This window comes from Scyliorhinus torazame, chromosome 1 (genome assembly GCF_047496885.1).
Source record: "Scyliorhinus torazame isolate Kashiwa2021f chromosome 1, sScyTor2.1, whole genome shotgun sequence".
Classification (NCBI taxonomy): domain Eukaryota; kingdom Metazoa; phylum Chordata; class Chondrichthyes; order Carcharhiniformes; family Scyliorhinidae; genus Scyliorhinus; species Scyliorhinus torazame.
Window position 1 is genome coordinate 334,566,546 of NC_092707.1, and position 24,436 is coordinate 334,590,981.

General features: G+C 49.3%; 1 protein-coding gene across 2 annotated transcripts in view; it reads left to right on the top strand.

The window, feature by feature from the left end:
• The window catches only part of kcnk2a (potassium channel, subfamily K, member 2a), a 239,589-nt gene extending 236,701 nt beyond the window's left edge, over window positions 1-2,888 (top strand). For both annotated transcript variants that reach the window (XM_072509102.1, XM_072509113.1), the window contains one exon: window positions 51-2,888. In XM_072509102.1, the coding sequence (XP_072365203.1) occupies window positions 51-365 (315 nt within the window). In that variant the 3' untranslated portion in view covers window positions 366-2,888. The remainder of the gene's footprint in view (window positions 1-50) is intronic.
• Window positions 2,889-24,436: the final 21,548 nt, after the last annotated feature.

The window sequence follows — 24,436 nt, forward strand, 5'->3', positions numbered from 1 at the left end:
GCTTGGAAATTAAAATACATTGTTGAAGGACATTTTGTTTTTACATTTAGGTTGGAGAGATGAGAGCTCACGCTGCTGAGTGGACGGCCAATGTCACGGCAGATTTGAAGGAGACCCGCAGAAGGCTTAGTGTGGAAATCTATGACAAGTTCCAAAGAGCTGCATCCATCAAAAGGAAACTGTCCTCAGAACTAGGAGGGCAGCAAATGCAAGAGTTAACTCCGGGCAAAAGGACATTGTCAGTTAATCTAACTGATGAAAAAGATACTCTGCCGACTTTGTCAAAAAACGGTGGTCTTTATCTTAATGGTATAAGTTCTCAGTATGGCAGTGGAGAGATCTCGGTAATTGAAGCCATCAAGTAGCAAGCATGGACTGTGATAAAAGAAATTCATAATATTCAAAGCCAAAAAAAAAAACCCAAACGTTTTTTTTGAAGAACAAATGACAATTTCCCTTCGAGAAACCATCGCTGGATAAAACATTTATTGAATTCACAAGGTCGCAAGATCACGCTGCTGTGAAAAAAAGTTTGGAGTTCATTCACTTCAATTTATATATGATCTGATTTCAATATTGATCTGTAATATTGCTTTATACCTACAGAAATTCTAATCAGTGCCTTAGCTTTTGGCAGACGCAGAACCTAACATTTATACCCTTTGCATGTCTGAATGGGTGTTTTGGTTTATTGTAAATTTCTACCCATGACTTGGTCATGGATTGTGGAGGTGATACCTGAAGATGTCAGGTTGAAGTTGAACTCAAAGAACATCGAAACAACACTTATCACCCTAGTTTGGATGTGCAGCAGGTACAAGAGTGGCAAAAACTTCTTTGTTAAGAAGAATAAATGTACAATGTTCTTTCAGAACGGTATCTTGTATTTGCAAGCTAATTTTCAGCAAGCGAAGAAGTTTATTGAAAAATTCAGGACACAATATGGGATTTGCAGGACTCGTGTTAAAATGGCTTACATTTGAGCATTGTTGGGAACAGATATGTTTGAAAAGCATTTGAAACATGTTGCATTGTCTTACTATATTTCATCATTTAAAATATGAATATGTATGCTATAATCTAATTTTTTCCTTACCATTACCAGTGAAGTCAAAGTCCATTAACAATTTGGCATATATAATATGCCACTATACCACAGTAAATCATTCCTGCTTATCTCTTTTCTTGGTTGTTTTATACCTCAAGGTATCATTTTTACAGACCATGTATTATATATATGGCAAGGGTAATTGTTAGTGACAGGTACAAAAAGGTTTCCTAGAATTCCTTTCTCAAGCACTGGTGCAGAAAAAAACTTGTAATTGAGGCTATTCCCCTTATTCTCAGTACAAATTGAATGAGCAAGCCATTGAATGTCTATTTTATCTTAGAAGGTGCCACATTTTTCAACAATCCCCCATTTCCCCCTTCAAAGAGGGGAACGTTGACGCTGTACCCTTTCAATTCTTAATTAAAAGGTTTATGACTTTGTTGCACATAGAATACAGAGGGGAACTTTCCCAGATAGTTTAAAGCTCAGCAAAACGTTGATGCCATTTTGTGAGGGAAAGGGAAAGGAATTACATTGTCTCCGAGGTGATGATATGGAACTGTTTTCTCTTTTTTTTAAATTTAGAGTGCCCAATTAATTTTTTCCAATTAAGGGACAATTTAGCATGGCCAATCCACCTACCCTGCACATCTTAGAGTTGTGGGAGAAAAACCCACAAACACGGGGAGAATGTGCAAACTCCACATGGACAGTGACCCAGAGCCAGGATCGATCCTGGAACCTCGGTGCCTTGAGACAGCAGTGTTAACTACTGTGCCATATGGAAATGTTTTCTGACCGTAACTTTGGCTCCCAAGAAGAGGTGGGTTTGGGTTGTGTAAGTAGTAAAGATTTTTGAAACTTCACCTCTGACCCCAGCCCATGGATATTTCCTTTTAATGGAGATGAGCCACGTAGCAGGTGATTAATTCACTCTCAGGAGACATGTCAGTGAGTAAAATCTTTAATCTGCTACATGGTTCCATTTTAATATACTTGCAGTATTTTTAACCATTGAGAAACCCGGGAGGTAAAATAAAGTGAGGAGGGCCAAACCCATGGGCCTTCCTGCATTTACAGCACTGCTTGAGGCCCAGTAGTAGCAGGTTCACTTCCTCCAGGCTCTAAAAGCTGACGTCTTTCCTTCCACATAATAGATCAACTCTCGCCCATCTCCTATTATCTCCAACACCATCATCCAGAATCTCTCCTAAACCCACCGCGATCTTTGATACTGCTCCTGCAATCTCTAATTCTTTCTCAACCATCTTCCTGCAATCTCCCTGACCCCAACAAGTTCCAATGCCCCTCAACCAGAGAGTTACCCCAACCTCACTAACTACAATCTCTTCCATCCCCTGCCCAACTATGATCTTTTTCTCCTGGCAACAATCCCTTTTAATCATGTTCCCTCCCGCAACAATGATAAACTCCCACCTGACCATGATCTCGCTGCCCCCACCCACCTCAACCACAAGGTCCACCCCATATATTTTTTACATACATCATGCTGTTAATTTCAGCAGGACACCCTGGAACGCTGTACTTAGTTTTATGTCCGGAATTCCTCTCCTCACCTGTATCTCCCCTCTGCCCATAAATGTCAAAACGTTGAGATCTCCTCTCTGTTTTCGTATAATTATAGTTATTTAACTTCACAAATGCTGCAATGCAATGTACAGTGGCAGAAGTAAATTCTAATAACTTTTTTTTAGGAAAGTTGGAACAGGGTTAGGTCATTAAGCCTATAGGCTCAGCCATTCAATGAGAACATGGCTAATCTAGACCTTTCTGTTTACCCACATTGGCTCCATGTGCCTGGACGTTCTTAATTAATAAAAACCTAACAATCTCAGTCTCAGTGATTTCAGTTCATTCAGCATCCCATTTCGTGCTTCAGTTCACCACTGAATTCCCCCACTGAACAACAGCAGCATATTGGGGGCGATTCTATAGCCGCGTTGTGCCCGGTGTAATCCCGTTATGCCGGGAGAATAGTGGGAAAGCCCCTAAACTGGGTTTGTGTCGGGCTCCAAAAAGAGCATGATGCTCCCTGCCCACTGCAGCTGATGCCCTCACTGGATGTGATCCAGATTAGCATATTTAAATAAGTATTTATATAACATGCTTGGTCAGTTTCAAGCCAGATTCCTCCAGCTCTTGGTATTCTCCCCTCGACCCTACAGCTTAGCGTGAGGCTGGAGGGAATCACTAATGGTCTCCACCACTGGGGATCAGATGTGATTACCACTCCGGTGGGCCCAGAGGCCATTGGATCCCCTGGTCAGAGCACTGAGAGGTTGGGACTGCTAGGGGGCAGGCCCAAAAAGGGGCGAGGTCATGAAGGGGGGGGGGGTTGAGTGAGGGCATGAGAGGGCTAGCATTTGGCGACCGCATAGCGGGTGTCGCTCACATGACGGGGAGGGGAAATGGTACCGGTGACTTGGGGGGGACTGATGCCTTCTACAAGGGGAGGGGTCTTTACTGGTGAGAAGGGATGGGGCCTGAAGGCAGACACTTTGGGAGGGCCCTGATGCAGTGATTCTTGGAGGGGAGGGGACGGGTCAATACCGGCGAGGATGGTAATGGTGGTGGGGGAGGGGGGGTAAACAATTGATGCCCAGATGCTTGTGTTGTTGGGAGATGGGGGGGGGGCATGTACTGCCACTTTGAGATTGCAGTGCCCTTTAAGAATGGTGCCATGATCACAGTGAAGCTGGGCTTGCCGGCACCTTCGGCTCCCACAAGTCAGTTTTTCATAGCGTTTCACGCCTGGCTCCCACAAAATGACGAAAAATGTGATTTTCCCATAACGTTGTGCCTGGCACCGATCCAGGTATGCTGGGTCAATTATGGCAGGTGGCCAAATCGTGATTCATCCGGCTTGCTCCCAATGGCAAGAAAGTCATTAAGCCTCATTTGCATTCATTTGAATCTCATTAGCGAGATTGAAGTCGAATGCAGTGGCCTCCCGAGAGTCATCTGACACCCTAGTGGGAAGTCACATGGGTATTGTTTACTACTCTTCCAAAACGTAAAGCTGCCGCAATGGCGACCAAGGGGAAATGAGGGGGTGAGTAGCTGTCTCCATTTACCGGAATGCAGCTCAAGGGCGCCAAAGCTGCTGCCCAATGCTTGGAGTGGGTGGGCCTTCAGGAGGGTTAGGGTTGTCGGGTGGGGCACTTGTCGGGGTCGCCTCCTGGCCGGCGGGGGTGAGGGAGGGGGGGTGAGCAGCTTTGCGTCTGTGAGGCCTTCAAGCCATCTTTAAATATTGTGGAGACCCGTGACAGGGACAACCACAGCTGCAACCTGACTGTCCTACCAAACTCTTCCAGAACAGAGCCATGCTGCAGTTTCTCTCATGACTGGAGCAGCCTTTAGCTTCACAGCTGAAGGTTATTTCAAAGGAGTGATTAACCTTTTTAGTTGTGAATGAACTTCACGCTGCTGAACTCTCAAGTGCCTCCTCGAAGGCACAGGCTTCCTGCCTCAGAGGATGATTAGTGGACAGGATGTCCTGCAACCTTTGACTCCTGAAAAGCGTGCCGGTACTCTAGGAGCATCATCACCATAGAGGCAGCTGCCAACAATCAAACAGTAAAGAGCAGGGCTTCACCACTGAGGACCCTCTCGCAGCCAAAGGGTAAGTGTCTGGATGAGCGGAGGACAGCTGACCATAACCTCCCTAATGTTGCTGGCAGAAGCCTGTGGTCAAGGGGCTCCAAATCTGGCTGGGGGTGAGAGTGCAGGGTGAGGTCTGCCAGCAGAACTGGCTTGCTGGATGGCACTCTGATTGAAGACGGGACAGTCATGGTAAGGTTGGGGGAGATTTGGGAGATATGAAGGTCCCAGGATGGAAGACCTAACTGCTTGTTGGTCTCTCTCCTCTGTATGCCAGGCATCCGACTATATCATTTTCGATCAGGACCAATTCCACTCAGCTGCCCGGGCTGCAGGATTCACCCCTATTGCCAGGGTGCCGCAAGTCCAGGGAACCATCAATAACACGCATATCGCCCTGCGAGGACTGGGGCATCAGGGAGTTCCCTATATTAACAGGAAGGGGTTCCACTCATTGAATGTTCAGATCGTGTGTGATCACATGAGGATTATGAACGTGTGTGCCTGCTACCCAGGGAGCATGCATGATATCTACATCCTGGAGCACTCAGAGATGCCCGCTGTCTTCGCGGACCACCCCAGGAAGATGGGTTGACTTGTGGAGGACAAGGAATGCCCACTGAGGTCATGGCTGATGACACCAGTGCGGAGGCCTGAGACCAAAGCGGAGTCCTGGTACAATGAGGCCCACATTGCAACCCATGCTGCCATTGAGCAGTGCACGGGCTGCTCAAAATGTTGTTCCATTGCCTGGACCACTCTGGTGGGGCTCTCCAGTACAGCCCGCAGAGGGTCTCCCGCATTGGGTGATCTGCTGTGCCCTGCACAATCTAGCACAGCAGCAGGATGACATGCTGGACGAGGAGAAGGAACATGCAGCCTCATCTGAGGAGGGAGAGGACAAGGCGGAGAGGGTCTGGAGGAGGAAACCGAGGAGAAGCCGGAGGATGGAGGGCAGACTGCAGCAATGGTCTAACATGCAAGGAGCATGAGGGAATCCCTCATCATCTCCAGATTCACCCAGCACGAGGCTGTGTCCTTCAGTTCAAGACCCTCCCTCCCAATCACACCGCCACTTCCCTGACCCCTCTCCAAAGGTTTTTGTAACATGACTCCAGGGTGATGGGTCTGTCTTGGCACTGTTATTAGGATCCTATTAAAGGCAGGAGAGTGATGATCACTGGCTGTGAAGAAAGCTCTGCTGCTCCTCAGGTTCTGATTAAGTCTGATTCCTGTCTTACTGCTGACGACACGCTCACACCCTCCTCATAATAGAGACTGCATCGGGGGCATTTGGTCTTGGACCACTGTGCTGAGGGACAGGATGGGGGAGGGGGGAACTGGGGTGGGGAGACCAAGGGCACCAGGGAGACCAGTGGGTGCGGGTTGTGGGCAGGTCTTCTGTGAAGACTGAAGTGACAGAGGTTTCATATGCATTAGGTGTGAAATGTTTTAATGTGAACATTTTAATGTGACAGATTTCCATTTCCACTAGTTACGGGCAGTGACCTTACATGTGCCCACTTAGTGCTCCTCACTCTTCTTGCTCCTCCTTGGCCTAGTGCGACATCTAGGTATGTCCCTAGGATGCACATCAGAAATAAAATAAATATAAGTAACTGCTGCTTTCCTTGCCCGGTGGCTTTTGATACTCTTGGTGGATATCCTCTGGAGCTGGAGCTGGAGTGCCCCGGCTGACTTACCGGTGTCACAGGCATCGTAATGCCACCCTGTTCTGCCTGCTGGCTTTGAGATGCACCAATGTCAGGAGGGGAGGGGGGATTTAGAAGAACTTTAGACCACCTTAGCCTCCTTGGTGGAAGGCCCCAGGATGGGCTCCAGTGCTTCCTCCTCCCTGAGGGTGCAGTAGGGCCCTGAGTGACTCCATAGGGTGGAGGGACAGCTGGAGTGAACTCCAGAAGACTCTGAGTCATCTCACACTTCTGGTCCTGGAGGCTCCCGATTATCTGCACCATAGTGACGACACCCTAATGATGGTCCTCAGTGACTGGGCCACATTCGGAATGCCTCTGCAATGTCAACCTGCATTTGGGACATGTCCGTCAGTGACGGGGAGATTATTTAGAGGCTCGGCCCACAGCCACGGTCGTCACAGACCGAGCAATGCCTTGGACACCACCACTCAAGACGTGGATGCCGTACTCCAGGTTTTCCACTGCGGTTGCCACCCTAGCAGTATTGGCCTGGGTGCCACACAAAGCCGACACTATCTCCTGCACCTGAAGGCTTTGGGACTCCTTCAATCAGCCTTCCTGTCACTGGAATGTCGATGACACCTTCTCCTGAATGTCACGGCTGTGTCCTATCATCTGCATCAGCTCTGGGAGAACTCTCTCCAGAGGCTCGACATCTGGCTAGCACCCAGCTGAGTCCTGGGATCCAGCAAACTGCTTGAATCATAGAATCATAGAAGTTGCAGTGCAGAAGGAGGCCAATCGGCCCATCAAGCCTGCACCGGCCCTTACAAAGAACACTTTACTCAAGCCCACGTATCTACCCCATCCCCGTAACCCAGTAACCCCCACTTAACCTTTTTGGACACTAAGGGCAATTTAGCATGGCCAATCCACCTAACCCGCACATCTTTGGACTGTGGGAGGAAACCAGAGCACCTGGAGGAAACCCAGGCATACACAGGAAAACATGCAGACTCCGCACAGGCAGTGACCCAAGCCGGGAATCGAACCTGGGACCCTGGAGCTGTGAAGCAACTGTGCTAACCACTATGCTACTGTGGTAATACCAGGTATTGCAGTACCTGAGAGGTGGATGCCCATTGGCTAGACCTAGGAGTCTACCATTGGCTAACGTACATAGCTATGCCGTGAGAGGTGGGGTATAAGAACCAATGCCGTCCCAGCAGCCTTCACTTTCTGTATCGAAGCTGCTGGGTACAGTTCTAGCTGAGTAAAGCCGATTAGTTATGATTCACCTTGTCTCGAGAGTAATTGATTGTGCATCAGCTACCGTGTGCCATAAATCTTGGATATCCCTTCCTGCACTGATGTGCATCAGCAGATATGTGGTGCTCACCAGACAGTGACCCAGAAGCCTGTCTGCTAATGGTACCCACCGAGGTGTTTTTCTCTGCGCTGGTAGTTAGTACAAGTGCCAGCAGAGTGTGGCCTCAAAAAGGCCATGCATGAGGTTAATTTTGTATTGTATTATCTGGATCATGCCCAGCGAGGTGTGATCCAGATCACGCCAAGCTCTGCCGGTCAGGTGACTCACGTGCAGTTTTACGCTGGGTGTGATGTCCAATTTGGGCCTCTCCAGCGATCAGCGGTGGCCACAACGGGATGGCAAAATCAAACCTTTAGTCATTTTTGTGGGAGAATTTCACCCATCATTTTTAAATACCACCTCTAATGTAATGAAATGTCCAAATGTGCTTCACAAAAACAATACAAAATGAAACATGGCACCAAATCACATAAGAAGATCTTGGGCCAGATGACCAGAAGTTCACTCAAAGAGGCATGTTTTAAAGATAGGCAACTGAAAGCACGGCCAAGGATGGTGGAGAAATGATAATTGTGAATGCACAAAAGGCTATAATTAGAGGAATGCAGATACCTCAGAGGATTGTGGGGCTGGAGGAGATCACAGAGATAGGGTAAGGCAAAGAAAGCCATCTAGGGATTCGAAAACAAGGATAAGAATTTTAACATTGAGGTGTTGCTTTACTGGGAGCCAGTGTTGATCAGTGAGCACAGGGGTGTTGCGAGTTAAGACATGAGAGGCAGAGTTTTGGATGATTTCAAGTTCATGGAGGATAGAATGTGAGAGACCAGACAACAGTGCATTGGGCTAATCGAGTCTAGAGGTAACCAAGACAAGGTTGTAGGTTTCACCGTCAGATGAGCTGAGATAGGGTGAAGTTGAGCGATGCTGCAGAGGTGGAAATAGGCAATCTTAGTGATGGCAAGAATATGAAGTTGGAGGTTCATCTTGGGATCAAACATTTTTTTAAAAAAACGCATTTTATTCAAACTTGTATCAAAGTAGGTTACAGCAAATAAACACCCGGGAAACATTCTTCCCAACAATCAACTATACAGTTTGTACAGAATTTTCTCCTTTTTCACTCCCCCCGCCCCATCACCCCCTCCCCCCGCGATGAACAGCTCCTCAAACACGGTCACAAACATCCCCCACCTTTTCTCAAACTCCCCTGCTGAGCCCCTTAACTCATACTTTTATCTCCTCTAACCGTAGGAAGTCATACAGGTCACCCAACTATGCTGCTTCCCCTGGTGACGATGCCGACCGCCACTCCAGCAAAATTCGTCGCCGTGCAATCAGAGAGGCGAAGGCCAAGACATCGATCTTCCTCCTCTCCATGAGCTCCGGCTTCTCTGAAACCCCAAATATCGCCACCAAAGGATCCAGGTCCACTCCCTCCTCCACTATCCTGGCTAAGACCGCGAAACCTCCCGCCCAGAATCTTCCCAATTTTTCAACCCCAAAACATGTGCGCATGATTCGCTGGCGCCCGCCCACACCTCTCACGTTCATCTGAAAGAACCCACTCATTCTCACCCGAGTCATATGCACCCTGTGCACCACCTTAAACAGTATCAGGCTCATCCTTGCACAAGAGGAAGTCCCGTTTACCCTTCGCAGTGCCTCACTCCATACTCCCCAATTGATCTCCATTCCCAACTCCGCTTCCCATTTCTCCTTGATCTTCACCACCCGCTCGCCTCCCTGCTCCCCCAGCCACTTATATATATCCCCAATTCTTCCCTCCCCTTCCACATCCGGAAGCAGCAGTCACTCCAGCAGGGTGTATCCCAGCAATCTAGGGAAACCCTTCCAGACCTTTTGTGCAAAGTCCCTAACCTGTAGATACCTGAACTCACTACCCCTCAGCAGCTCTACCCTCTCCCTTAGTTCCTCCAGACTGGCGAACCCTTCCTCCAAATACAAATCCCTCACTTTGACCAGCCCCACTTCCCTCCACCTCCTATATACACTATCCATCCTCCCCGGATCAAACCCATGATTCCCGCACAGCGACGTTAACACCGACATCCCCTCCATCCTAAAATGCCTCCTCAGCTGATTCCATATCTTCACCGTGGACTGCACCACTGGGCTGACTGAATACCTACTCGGAGCCATTGGCAATGCTGCTGTCATCATAGCCCTCAAACTAGACCCCTTACAAGATTCCTCCTCCATCCTAACTCACTCTACCCCTTCTCCTTCCCACCACCGCCGCACCTTGTCCACATTCGCCGCCTAATAATAATGAAGCAAGTTTGGCAACACCAACCCCCCTGCTGCCTCTGCCTCTGTAGCAGGGTCCTCCCCACCCTCGGCACCTTCCCCGCCCAAAGTCAGAAATGATTGTTCCAATTTCTGAAAATGGCCTTTGGTATAAAGATCGGGAGAGCCTGAAAGATAAACGAGAACCTCGGCAGAATATTCATTTTCGCCACTTGGACCCTCCCCTCCAAGTCAAGTGCAGTGTATCCCACCTCTTAAGATCCTCCCTGGCCTCCTTCACCAGCTTCGTTAAGTTCCACTTATGGAGCCCCGTCCATTCCCTCGCTACCTGAATCCCCAAGTACCTAAACCTATCCCTCACTACCGTAGATGGCATCCCCCCTAAATTAGCCCGCTGTGCCAGCTCATTCACCGGGAATGCCTCGCTTTTCCCGACATTCAGCTTGTATCCCGAGAACCCTACAAACCTCCCCAACAGGCCCATAAACCTTCCCATACTCTCCAACGGATCCGAAACATACAGCAAGAGGTCATCGGCATAGAGCGACACCCGATGCTCCCTCTGTCCCCTCATTAACCCCTGCCACTCTGCCGACCCCCTGAGAGCCATCGCCAATGGCTCTATGGCCAGGCAAACAGCAGCAGCGACAGCGGGCACCCCTGCCACGTTCCCCTGTGTAAGTCAAAGCTTTGTGAGCTCATATCATTCGTCCTCACACTCGCTCTTGGCGCCACATACAGCAACCGCACCCATGCCACAAATCTCGGCGCAAACCCAAACCTTTCCAAAACTTCGAACAAATACCGCCACTCCACCCGATCAAATGCTTTCTCCGCGTCCATGGACACCACCACCTCCGGTACCAGAGCTCTCGACGGATTCATCACCACATTCAACAGCCGTCTTATATTACTCGCGAGCTGCCTGTCCTTCACAAAGCCTGTTTGATCTTCTGCAACCACCCCTAGGACACAATCCTCCATCCTCCCTGCCAACAACTTAGCCAATACTTTCACATCCATGTTCAATAGTGATATGGGTCTATACGACACACATTCCACCGGATCCTTCCCTTTTTTGGGGGATTAGTGCGATTACTGCCTGCTTCATCGTCTCCGGCAACTCCCCCTTCTCCAGTGCTTCATTAAACGCCCCCAACAGATGTGGTGCCAGGTCAACCGCAAATTCCTTATAAAATTCTGCGGGTACCCATCCGGCCCAGAGGCCTTCCCCATCTTCATACCCCTGATACTATCCAGCACCTCTCTCAACCCCAGGGGCTCCTCCAACGCCGGCTCGTCCAGAAACCACCCCATGTCCCCCTCCTCTCCTCCTGGGTCTGTCTCATAAAGTCCCTGGTAATACTCTCTAAACGCCTCATTTATCTTCCCTGGCTCTGACACCACAGCCCCAGTCTGGATCTTCAATATTTCCCTGGACGCAGCCTGCCTCCGCAGCTGGTGCGCCAGCATGCGGCTCGCCTTCTCCCCATAGTCGTATTGCACCCCTCTTGCCCTACGCGTTGTCAACCTGTCAAATTGCCCCTGCAACTTTTTCCTCCTCCCCAATCCCTCCACGGTGGGCACCCTCAAATATTCCCTGTCCACCTCCACTATCTCGCTCCACTAGACGGTCATGTTCTGTCCTCCTTTCCTTATTCGCATGACCGTAAATGAGATAATTTCTCCACAGACCACTGCCTTCAGTGCTTCCCAGAAAATGCCCGCCGACACCTCCCCATTCTGATTGAACTCCACATACTCCCTAATCACCAACCGGACCTTATCACAAAAACTTCCATCCGCCAACAACCCCGAGTCAAACCTCCACCATGCCTCTGCTCTCGTCCCGTACTGAACCGAATATCCAGCCAATGGAGTGCATGGTCCGAGATAACTATCCCGCATACTCTGCCCCCTCCACCCCAACCAAAATCTCCCGACTCACGACAAAGTAATCAATCCTCGAATACACCTTACAGACGTGTGAAAAGAAGGAATACTCCCTTCCCCCTGGATTCTAAAAGCGCCATGGATCCACCATACCCACCCTCTCCATAAACCCCCCACCCCCCCCAGCTCCCCTGCCATTTGTACCCTATCCATCGACCTGGGGCTCGATCTATCTACCCTCGGCTCCAGGGCACAGTTAAAATCTCCTCCCATGATCAACTGGTACGTGGCCAAATCCGGGATTGCTGCCGGCAACCCCCTCATAAAACCCACATCATCCCAATTTGGGGCATACACAATTACCAACACTACCGGTGCCCCTTCCAATACCCCACACACAATCACATATCTCCCACCCGGATCCCTCACCTCCTTCGCACTCACAAATCCCATTTTTTTGCTCATTAAAATCGCCACACCCCACGATTTCAAATCAAACCCCGAGTGAAAAACCTGTCCGACCCACCCCTTCTTTAACCTAACCTGGTCCTTCACACGGAGGTGTGTCTCCTGCAAAAAGACAACCCTCGCTTTCAAGCTCCTGAGCTACGCGAACACCCACAACCTTTTAACAAGCCCAGTCACTCCCCAGACGTTCCACGTTACCACCCTTACCGGAGGCTTGTGCCACCAATCCCCTCTACCATCCGTCATCTTCCCCACTTAACTCCTGCCCCTTTAATTCCACTCTGGACCTAGCCCATCCCAGATGGCCCCTTTCTTCGCCCTTGACCATGTCATCTCTCACCTCCTGCCGCATTGCAGAAGCCCACTCCCCGCTTTTCCCCTTCCCCTTCAGCCCCCCTCCCCCGGCCACCCCTCTTGGCCTTCTCCCCCACCACCTCACTTCCGTTCACCAGCCTAACCTGCTAGCACGGCTGCCCCTGCCCAAAGGCACATCCTAATGACCTCCCCCTCCCTCTCCACCCCCACTCCTCAGCTCAAAGAAGAAGGCTACCTGCTGGCCTTACCCTCCTCCACCCAAACAAGGACGTCTCCTGAACTCCAGGTAGCCTTCTCCAAAAGCAAATAAACAGATGTTAAACACAAACAGTCCCATAAAACAGGAGGGGGATGGGAACATCCATCCCCACATAAACCTTTCACCCCTACAACTCCTTACAATCTCAACATTGAACAGAAACCCCCCACCCACAAAAAAATGGGGAAAATCCCCCAATCCCTACACCCACTTCAAACCTGCTCCCGACCATTACAAAGTGCCAGCACCCCGGTTCCCAAGCATTGTCCACTCAGTTCTCCCCCAGTTTATGCTCCTTAATGAAGTCTTTGGCCGCTTCTGGGGTCTCGAAATAATACTCCCGGCCTCCGAACGTCATCCATAGTTTCGCCGGGCAGAGCACCCCAAACCTGATCTGCCGCCGGTACAGCACCGCCTTGGCCTTGTTGAAACCTGCCCGCCGTTTTGCCAACTCGGCTGCGATGTCCTGATAAATCCGGACGTTATTTCCCTCCCAGTTGCAGCTACGCTTCTCTTTGGCCCACCATAGAATTTTCTCTTTCTCCACAAATTTATGGAGCCTCACGATCACCACCCTCGGCGGCTCCCCAGATCTAGGCTTTTGCCTCAGAGACCTATGCGCTCGGTCCACTTCAGGTGCCTGATCTAGCACCCCTTCTGCCACCAGACCCGCCAGCATCCTCGAGTCGTACCTCGTGGCACTCACCTTCCACTCTTTCAGGCAGACCCACTATTCGCAGGTTCTGTCTTCTCGAGACATTCTACTGCTCCTCCACCTTTGCCCTCAGCATTTTACAAAGGTGTCCTAGGAGCCCCACCTCCGCCTCCAGAGCCACCACACGATCGCTGTGGTCCGAGATCACTCCTTCAATCTCCCGAATCTGTGACCCCTGCACCTCCAAACACCTCTCCATCTGCTCCAAAGTACTCTTCAGGGGTTCCACAGCTTCTACAATGGCCTTTGCGTGATTTACATGCATTTCTTTCCTCTGTTTATGGAATTCCTTCTTGATAAAAGTCATCAATTCCTGTATCTGGGGCCTTACAGCTTGCCCCTTCCCCGCCTGCATGCTGGAAGAGACTGTCTGTGAAGCACAAGACTGTTTCAACTTTCCAGCCAAACCTCTCACTGTTTGCTGCCGGGTCCGGTGTTCAGAAGACATACCTTTCCAAGGGTAAACTACTCCTCTAACATTCACCTACGCCTTTTCATCAAAATTCCACCCGGATCTGGGTAAAAAGAGCCCTTTTCTGTGACTTTGAACAGGAACAGCCCTTTATGTGACCAATCACTCCATGGTCACAAGCGGAAGTTCTTGGGATCAAACGTGACACCAAGGATGCACATATACTGGCTAAGGAGCTCCACTCCTCCATCACGCCCAACTCCCCATCCCCTTCCCTTGGCACCCTCCCTTGCAATCGCAGAAGGTGTAATACCTGGGCCTTTACCTCCTCCCTCCCCAAACACTCCTTTCAGATTAAGCAGCATTTTACTTGCACTTCCTACAATTTGTCCTATTTCGTGCTTCCAACCCGGTCTCCTCTACACTGGGGAGACTGCGTGCAGACTGGGTGACCGCTTTGCTGACTGCAAGCATGACCCCAATCTTCCTGCTGCTTGCCATTTTAATTCAGCATCTTTGATCTCCATGCCCACATGTTCATCCTTGACCTGCTGCAATAACCTAGTGAAGCCCAGCACAAACTGACGGGGCAGCATGCCACCTTGCTTTGGTCGCATGTTTCATAGAATTTACAGTGCAGAAGGAGGCCATTCGGCCCATCGAGTCTGCACCGGCTCTTGGAAAGAGCACCCTACCCAAGGTCAACACCTCCACGCTATCCCCATAACCCAGTAACCCCACCCAACACTAAGGGCAATTTTGGACACTAAGGGCAATTTAGCATGGCCAATCCACCTAACCTGCACATCTTTGGGCTGTGGGAGGAAACCGGAGCACCCGGAGGAAACCCACGCACACACGGGGAGGATGTGCAGACTCCGCACAGACAGAGACCCAAGCCGGAATCGAACCTGGGACCCTGGAGCTGTGAAGCAATTGTGCAATCCACAATGCTACCGTGCTGCCCTTGGAACTCAATGTTGAGTTTGGCAGCTTTCGAGTGCGATTTGTTTCCTCCATTTTGAATCCCCCTCTTAAAGTATCTCACACATATTGTCTCAATGCAACCCCCCCCCCCCCCCCCCCCCCCCCCACACACACACCAGGTCATCTTCTTTTGTTCCTAAAGTTGCTACGTTTTGTTGCAATCTCGCACAGCCACACTTTAATAGCTGACACATTGGTGGGGATTTTCAATGCCTGCCTCAGCATGGGGGAGGCCCGCTGTTGGGCAGCAGCAGGATCTTCTGGGATCCTGCTGTTGTCAATGGAATTTCCCATTGAATCCATCTCCCACTGCCAGGAAACCCACGGCGGCAGTTCATCATTGGCGGGACCAGAAGACCCCACTGGCGAGAATGACCGTAAAATCCACCCCCCCCCTCCATTGCCCTCTCTTTAGTTCTGATGAAAAGCCAAAAGGACTCAAAACATTTACTCTGTCTTCTCTCGTTACAGATGCTCCCAGAATTGCTGTGTTTTTCAAGCATCCTCTGTTCTTGTTTCAGATTCCAGATTCTCTATTTGGGAGACTCCCCACCGGAGCTGAATTGCACCAGTTTGGGGTCGTAAAGCGGGATGCAATTCCGTATTCCGGAATTGGAATACGTCGTGGAATACGGGCTGTCATCTTGAGAGGGCGCCCCGATAACGAGGGCCCATGGCCAGCCACCACCCCGCGCGCGCCCCCCCCCCCCCCCCCCCCCCCGCCCCCCCCCGCCCACACCACACCACAAATCTGTCACGAACCAATCTCCCCTCTCGCACCACACAGCAGCACCCCCCCCGGATTGCCTGGGTGCCCCACCCAATCCCCCAAGTCCGGGGTGACCCCCTCCACCCACCCCCAGTAGCCCTGTAATAGGGAGGCCCCTCAGAGACCCCTGTAATAGGGAGACCCCCCACATGATCCCTTTTAATAGGGAGACACCCCACAGGAGTCCCTGTGATAAGGAGACCCCCCACAAGGACTCCTGTGGATAGGGAAGCCCCCACCCCACAGGGACTCCTGTAATAGGGGAACCCCAACAGGGAACCTCTGCCTAAAGGGATCCCCCAACAGACCCCCCAACCCCCACACAGAACATCCCCAAAAAAGAGGCCTCTGTCTGGAAGCTAGAAAGCTGTCAAACCCACCCCACTACTAGAAAGCTATGAATGGTTTGCAGTAAATGGCTCTGTGGCAACCAGGTGCAGGTCACAGCTGCTCTTCTTCAAGGAATGGGCATGTGGAGCTACAAGGTATATTTTACAGCTGTAATACCTCTCACTGTTCCTGTCTGGGCAGCTCTCTAACTTCCAGGCAGGGTTTTTTCTCTGCAGGAGGGATCTGTAGGGGTAGGCCCTTTACACACGGGTCCTTACAGGGGTGCCCCTACTACTGGGGTCGATGTGCAGGTCCCGCTATTACCGGGATCCCTGTGGGTCACCCCTTATTACAGGGGGCCCTTTGGGGAGTCCCCCTATTCCATGGGTCTCTGAGAAGGGTTCCCATATTACAGGGATCCTCCTATTTTACAGAGGTCCCTGTGAGAGGTCCCCCTCATACAGGGGTCCCTGTGGGGGGTCCCCATATTACAGGGATTCCTGTGGGGGTGGTGGGGGGGAGGGGTTCTGGTAGAGGAGGTATGAGTAGAAAGTGCATTGTGGGGGAGGGGGAGGGGGGGGGTCTGGCCCTCGGATTGACTTGGATGATCTCTACCAGCGTGGTCCTGGCATGGTGAGCCTTGCGGTGGGCCAACCCCTCCCCCCCATCCCTTTGCTGGTAGAGACCATAAGTGATCCGTGCCCATGTGTTTCCTGGTGTGGGACCGGAGAATCATGGAAGGCCAGAGCACAGGATGCCGGCCTGCTAGATAGATGCAAATGGGTCATTACGATCCAATTACATTTATTTACATCCAACCACCCCCCCCCCCCCCCCCCCGTCCCCGTCCCCGTCCCCCACCCCGGCACACATTGAGGACCTCGTTCATGCCACCAGCGAGGGGTTAGAGCATCGCATTCAGATCTACACCGGCGCTGAGCCCAATATACCCCTGGCGCTCTATTTTCTGTACTGTCGGGCAATACATTCTGGCCGTCCCGGGACAGAGAATCCCGCCCTTTGTCTTTTATAAATCAAAGGATGCTTTCATCAGCAATTGAATATATAATCTCAATTTAGACGCACTCTTCGGGTTCAATCCCACTACAACCATATCTGTCAGTGTGAAGCATGTTTTCAATTTCCACAAATGCCAGACTTAGAGTGTAAATGCCAACTTGAATCTGGAGTTAAGGCCTAACCTCGCACCACAGTAAACTGATTGAAACTTCCTAGAGAAGGGAGCCATTAATATAAATAAAGGAAGAAAGATTGGCATTTCGCAACCCAAGGACATCCCAAAGCACTTTATAACCAATGAAGTAATTTTTGAAGTGTAGTCGCTATTGCTGTGCATAAAAAGTTACAGCCAATTTTCACACAGCAAGCTGTCACAAACATCAGTGTGATAATGGCTAGATTGTCTGTTTAGTGATGTTGATTGAGGGGTAGATATCAGTCAGGACACCAGAGATAGCTCACCTGCTCTTATACAACATTGTGCCATGGGGAGATTTACATCCTAAGACAATAGATAGAGCCTCATGTGAAAGACAGCACTCCCTCAGTACTCCACTGTGAGGTCAGCCTAAATCATGTGCTATGGTCTCTGGAGAGGTACCTGAATCGGCAACCTTTGACTCAGATGCAGGAGTAACACCAAATAAGCGATACCATTATTTTAAGCTGCAATGACTAGCGGCTGGTCTTTGCTCAGTAAAACATGATCCAGCTCTAACTTTTCCATTTGTCTCTACTTTAGCATTTGTCTCATCGATCCGGATTCATTAAATCAACCAGCTTGTGATTTTTTTTTGTGCCCAATTCAAACCCTTAATATTCAAACCCTGAACCACAATGCAGTAGAATTCCCTCTGAGCCCATTTAAAAGTAAGAGGATGGAAACTTTCTTTTTCACTTTGTTGGCTTTTGAGATCACAAATAAAATGAATTTTATAAACCTGGATTTAATTCTGAATGTTGTGAGTTCTACAATACAATGTTGATGTATGTATGATACTTCCAGTTAATTCTCATCATTTGCATGATTCTGGACAAAGCAGCAAATCAAACATGATCATAGCTCATCAGTCCACAACTGAAGGAAGAGTAATGGAAATTGAGGCAAATGTTCAATATGTATCAAATGCGCTCTTATACTAATTTTGGAATATATTTGTTAAGATAAATCCTTCTGCTTACAAATTAAGAAAAACAAATAATTTCTGAGATCTAAAAATTAAGCAATACTAGATTAGAAGTTTATGTATTGATGTCTTTTAACAACATTTTTTAATACATTAGCCTAGTTTTTGCTAATGCCTGCGGGATATGTGAAGTTGGAATGATGTATTTTGATATACTTGAACTATTCTAGTTAATATTTCATAATGAAGATTGAGATTCAGAAATGGAGGCTTTGCTTTTTCGAGATGCTGAACCCAACATCCTGTAAACTTAGGAGAGAAAAACCTGGGATCAAAGTGTACAATTTAAAAAAGTAATTTTACATAGTCTTCTGGTTCTCGGTCTCCGCTACCCAAAGTGTAAAAAAGAAAATTAAAACATGTCAGGGTTAATTGCCTTATATTGGCAAGGTAATTCAGCTTTTGAAGATTAGCTACACAATGACAGTGCTGGGTAAGTCAGTCACAAAGAATGAAAAACAAATCACAATACAGCACAGGAGCAGGTCCTTCTGCCCTCCAAGCCTGCGCCGACCATGGTACCTGCCTAAACTAAAACCGTCTGCACTTACGGAGTCCATATCCTTCTATTCCCACCCTATTCATACATTTGTCTAGATATCCCTTAAATGCCGCTATCGTACCAGCTTCCACCACCTCCCCAGGCAGCAGGGATTCTCCGATCCCGCGCCGGGTCAGAGAATCGCCGGGGTTGTGAGAATCACGCCACGCCGCAGTTCTAAACGTTTCCCCATGCACTTTAAACCTATGTCCCCTCGTACTTGACTCTCCTACCCTAGGAAAAAGCACCTGACTATCCACGCCACTCATAATCTTGTAGAGCTTTATCAGATCGCCTCTCAACCTTCATCTTTCCAGTGAAAAGAAAGACCGAGTGTATCTAACTTCTTCTCTTAGCTAATGCCCTCCATACCAGACAAAATACTAGTAAACTGCTTCTGTACCTTCTCCAAAACATCCACATCCTTCTGGTAGTGTGGCGGCCAGAATTGTACACAATATTCCAGATGAGGCCTAACTAAGGTCCTGTGCAGCTGCAACATGACTTGTTCATTTTTATATTCAATGCCCTGACCAATGAAGGCCAGCATGCCGTATGCCCTCTTGACCACCTTATCCACATGCGTTGCCACTTTCAGTGATCGGTGGACATGCACGCCCAGATCTCTCTGTCTATCAGTACTCGCAAGAGTTTTACCATTTATTGCATAATTCCTACATGCATTGGACCTTCCAAAGTACATTACCTCACACTTGTCCGAATTAAACTCCATCTGCCATTTCTCCGCCCAAGACTTCAAGCAGTTTATATCCTGCTGTATATCCTCTGACAATCCTCTCCACTATCCGCAACTCCACCAATTTTTGTGTCGTCTGCAAACTTACTAACCAGACATTTCCTTCCAAATCATTTATATACACCACGAACAACAAAGGCCCCAGAACCGATCCCTGTGGAACACCGCTAGTCACAGCCTTCCATTCAGAAAAGTGCCCTTCTACTGCTACCCTCTGTCTTCTGTGGCCAAACCAATTCTGTATCCAACATGCCAGCTCTCCTCTGATTCCATGTGACTTCACCTTTAGTACCATGAGGTACCTTGTGAAAGGCTTTACTGAAGTCCATATATACAACATCTACAGCCTTTCCCTCATCTATCATCTTTGTCACTTCCTCAAAAAACTCGATTAAATTAGTGAGGTACGACCTCCCCTTTATAAAATCGTGCTGTCCATCACTAATAAGTCCATTGTTTCCAAATGTGAATAACCCTATCTCTAAGAATCTTTTCCAATTATTTCCCTACCACTGACATAAGGCCCACCGGCCTTTAATTTCCTGGATTATACCTGCTGCCCTTCTTAAACAATGGAACAACATTGGCTACTCTCCAATCCTCTAGAAGTTCACCTGTAGCCACTGAGGATACAAAGATTACTGTGAAGGCACCAGCAATTTCCTCTCTTGCCTCCCGCAGTATTTTGGGGTATATCCCATCAGGCCCTGGGAAGTTATCTACTTTAAAGCTTTTTAAGATGCCCAACACCTCCTCTTTATTAATATCAACATGACTCAGAATATCTACACACTACCCTACACTCCTCATCCACCAAGTCCTTCTCTTTGGTGAATACTGAGGCAAAGTATTCATTTAGTATCTCTCCCATTTCCTCTGATTCCATACATAGATTCCCTCCAATCTCCTTGAATGGACCAACCCTTTCTCTGGCTACCGTCATGTTCTTTACATTGTACAAAACGCCGTACCTTAAGTAACTAAGTACCTAACTTCTACCTTAAGTTCCTTCCTATTTGCTTTATATTCTTCAAGGGCTTCAACTGTCCTCAGCCTTTTAGAACTTACGAATGCTTCCTTTTTCTTTTTGACAAGGTTCATAACATCCCTCGTTATCCAGGGTTCCCTATATTTGCTACCCTTATTTTTTGTCCTCACAGGTACATGCTGGTCCTGAATTCGAATCAACTGACATCTGAAAGCCTCCCACGTGCCTGATGTTGATTTTCCCTCAAACAGCCGTGCCCAGTCAGCACTCTCCAGATCCTGCGTAATGCTGTTATAATTAGCCTTCCCCAGTCTAACACCTTCACCTGAGGACCATTCTTGTCCTTTTCCATAAGCAGCTTAAAACTTACAGAATTATGATCACGGTTAATAAAATGATCTCCTACTGAAACTTCGATCACATGGTTGGGGTAATTTCCCAGCACCAGGTCTAATATTGCCCCTTCCGAGTTGGGCTATTTACATATTGTTTCAAGAAACCCTCCTGGATGCTCCTTACAAATTCTGCTCCATCTATGCCTCTCGCAATAAGTGTGTCCCAGTCAATATCAGAAAATTAAAATCACCCACTATGACAACCCTATTGTTTATGCATCTTTCCAAGATCTGTCTCCTCTATCTCCCGCTGGCTGTTAGGAGGTCTGTAGTAAAACCCAACATTGTGACAGCACCCTTCCTATTCCTGAGCTCTACCCAGATTGCCTCGCTGCCTGAACCCTCCAAGGTGTCCTCCCTCAGCCCTGACTTCCTGCATTGGTTCCCATTCCCCTGCAACATTAGTTTAAATCTTCCCTGACAGCACTAACAAACAACCCTCCTTGGACATTGGTTCTAGTTCTGCCCAGGTGTAGTTCCAATGTCCCAAAAATCTGAATCCCTCCCTCCTGCACCCTCTCTCAAGCCGCTCATTCATCCTATCTATCCAGTTATTCCAACTCTGACTAGCATATGGCACTGGTAGCAATCCTGAGATTACTACCTTTGAGGCCCTACATTTTTGTTTATCTCCTAACTCCCTAAATTCAGCATGTAGGACCGTATCCCGTTTTTACCTATATCATTGGTGCCTATATGCAGCACGACAGCTGGCTGTTCACCCTCCCCCTTTAGAATATCCTGCAGCCACTCTGATACATCCAGGACCTTTGCACCCGAGAAACAACATGCCTTTCTGGAGTCTTGTTTGCGTCCGCAGAAATTTCTGTCTACTCCCTGTACAATCGAATCTCCTATCACTAAATCTCTACCACTCTTTTTCCTGCCCTCCTGCGCAGCAGATTCAGCCACGGTGCCATGAACATGGCTACTGCTGCCTTCCCCTGGTCAGCCATCTCCCTCAACAGTACGTAGCATATCTAGAAGTCCCAGGACAACTTGCTTTTGTGTAGTAGCTTCCAAGGGAATTAAAGAGAGGCCATTGTAAAAAAAATGAATGCTTAGCCAAAGGAGGATATAGTTTAGCCGGATGACAAAGGAGACATTCCAAAACCTGAATCCACCAGCTAAAAAAATAGTTATTTTGTTCAGTCCTTGCTTGAACAATTGCATTTATAAGTGGAGTATCATATCCTTGGTTTAGGAGGAGAAGAAACTGGGCAGGATTCTCCATTTTTGGGACTATGTCCCCACGCCGTCGGGAAAACTGTAGTCTTTAACGCCCAGAAAACTGGTGTCAAAAGGCCACAGATTCCCCGTGTTTCTGGGGGCTAACAGCTCTAGCAGTTGATATGGCCCCCAGCGCTTGTAGGTCAGATGCCGCGCATGCCCCCCCCCCCCCACCCCGCCTGCAGCGGCCGCTCCGTGCTCCATGGTGGGCTCAACTCACGGACCTGAGCTGGCAAAATAGTGCCCTGCATCGGCCGCTCGCGCGCCCCAGACCGCCTGTCCGCATTGCCCCCAGCCCCAAATGAAGCCACCGTGCCCACCGATCGATCCTCCACTGACTGTGGCGGTCCTGGACTGAGTCCGCAGCCGCCACGGGAGGATCCCAGACTGTTGAACCATGAGAGAACCACGCCATCGGGAATTTGGCCGGTCGGCAACGGAGCATCGAGGGGCGGGCCTCTGGCGATGGCCTGAGGCAGTGGATACTTGGCGTGGCGTACTCCACGAGTACGCTGATTTTTGTGGGGGGGGGGGGGAGAATTTGAAAACGGACGCCGCTTCCGATTTCAGAGCCAAAACGGATTCTCCGCTCTGTCGCCGAACACAAATTCAGCATGGGAAGCGGAGAATGCAGCCCACTGAGTTTCATGGCCACATCTGTGAGGAGCACAATAATTAGCTGGAGATGGAATAAGTGTTTGCGCCGTCGTGAACGCCGTCGCGTTTCACGACGGCGCGAACCGGGCCCGGGTACGACAGATTTTGGCCCCCATAGGGGGCCAGCCTGGCGCTGGAGCGGTTCACGCCGCTCCAGCCACCTTTCACGGCACCAAATGGGTGCCGCGCCAACCCACGCATGCGCAGTTGGGTCATGCCAACCGGCGCATGCGCGGGGGACTTCTTATGCGCGCCGGCCCTGACTCAACATGGGGTCGGTCGCGCCAGAAAGTAGGCCCGGGGGGGGGGGAGAGGCCGGCCCGCCGATTGGTGGGTCCCGATCGCGGGCCAGACCCCATTGGAGGCCCCCCCCGGTGAAGGGGCCCCCCCCATAGGCCGCCCCCCGACTGTTCCCACAGAGTTCCCATCGGCAGCGACCTGGGGTGAACGGTGCCAGTGGGACTCTGTCGAATAGGCGCGTCCGCTCGGCCCATCCGGGCTGGAAAATCGGTGGCCCTCCGATTCCAGCGACCCACGGCCGGCGCTGCACCAAACGCGCCAGCGCAAATGGCACCGATTCTCCGCATCTCGGAGACCACGCGCGCCGGCATCGTGGCATGGTTGCGGCAATTCTCCGGTCCAGCGCGGGGCTCGGTGAATCGCCCCCATAAACTTCACCCGTTTTAAACCATATTACAATGAACTTAAATGAGTTTGTACTGTAATTGTAAGGGTGTGAAATAGAATGTTACAAAACAGGCTTTCATTTGAAAATTTAACTAATTATAAGCATGAAATAAAATATTAAATTAAATATTCTGAGAATTAGACATTTTGTCATTTCATAAAAGGCACATTCAATTTTTGTTCTTTTGTGAAGTCTTCATAGAATATCATAGAATTTACAGTGCAGAAGGAAGCTATTCGGCCCATCGAGTGGGTGAATAGACATGGAAGTGCTGTAGGTTGGCATAGGCACATGGGGGCCATGAGGCATGGGTAGAGGGGAATGGCTTGGCCTTGGGAAAATGAAGTTTGGCTGATGCAATTCCAGCCTGCACTTGCTCCCTGGCAATGGAGATGCCACATTACTGGGCCCTTTCTCTTGAGGTGGGCAGGCCAAGATGGGAATTTACTTGATTCCTGCTACCCATCTCAGTGGTGAAAATTGAGGCCAAATTAACAGAGTGGATGATAAAGGTAAGGTCATTGATGTGGTGTACATGGGCATCCGCAAGAGGCTTGATAAAGTGCTGCATAACAGGCTATCAGCAAAGTCAGAAGAAATTGAATAAAAAGTACTTTGGCAACAGGGAGACAAACTTGACTGGGTGACAGAAAACACAGAGTAGTGATGAACAGTTGTTTTCCCAGACTGGAGGAAGGTATACAGTAGGATTCCCTACTTCTCTTAATCTATATTAGTGACCTAAATTTCGGTGTTCAGGGCATAATCTCTTAATTTGCTGATGAGACCAAATTTGGAAGTATGTATTTTGAACTGTGAGGAGGATGGTGAGAGACTTTTAGAGGAAATAGACTGATTGGTGGCATGGGCAGACAAGTGGTAGATGAAATTAATGCA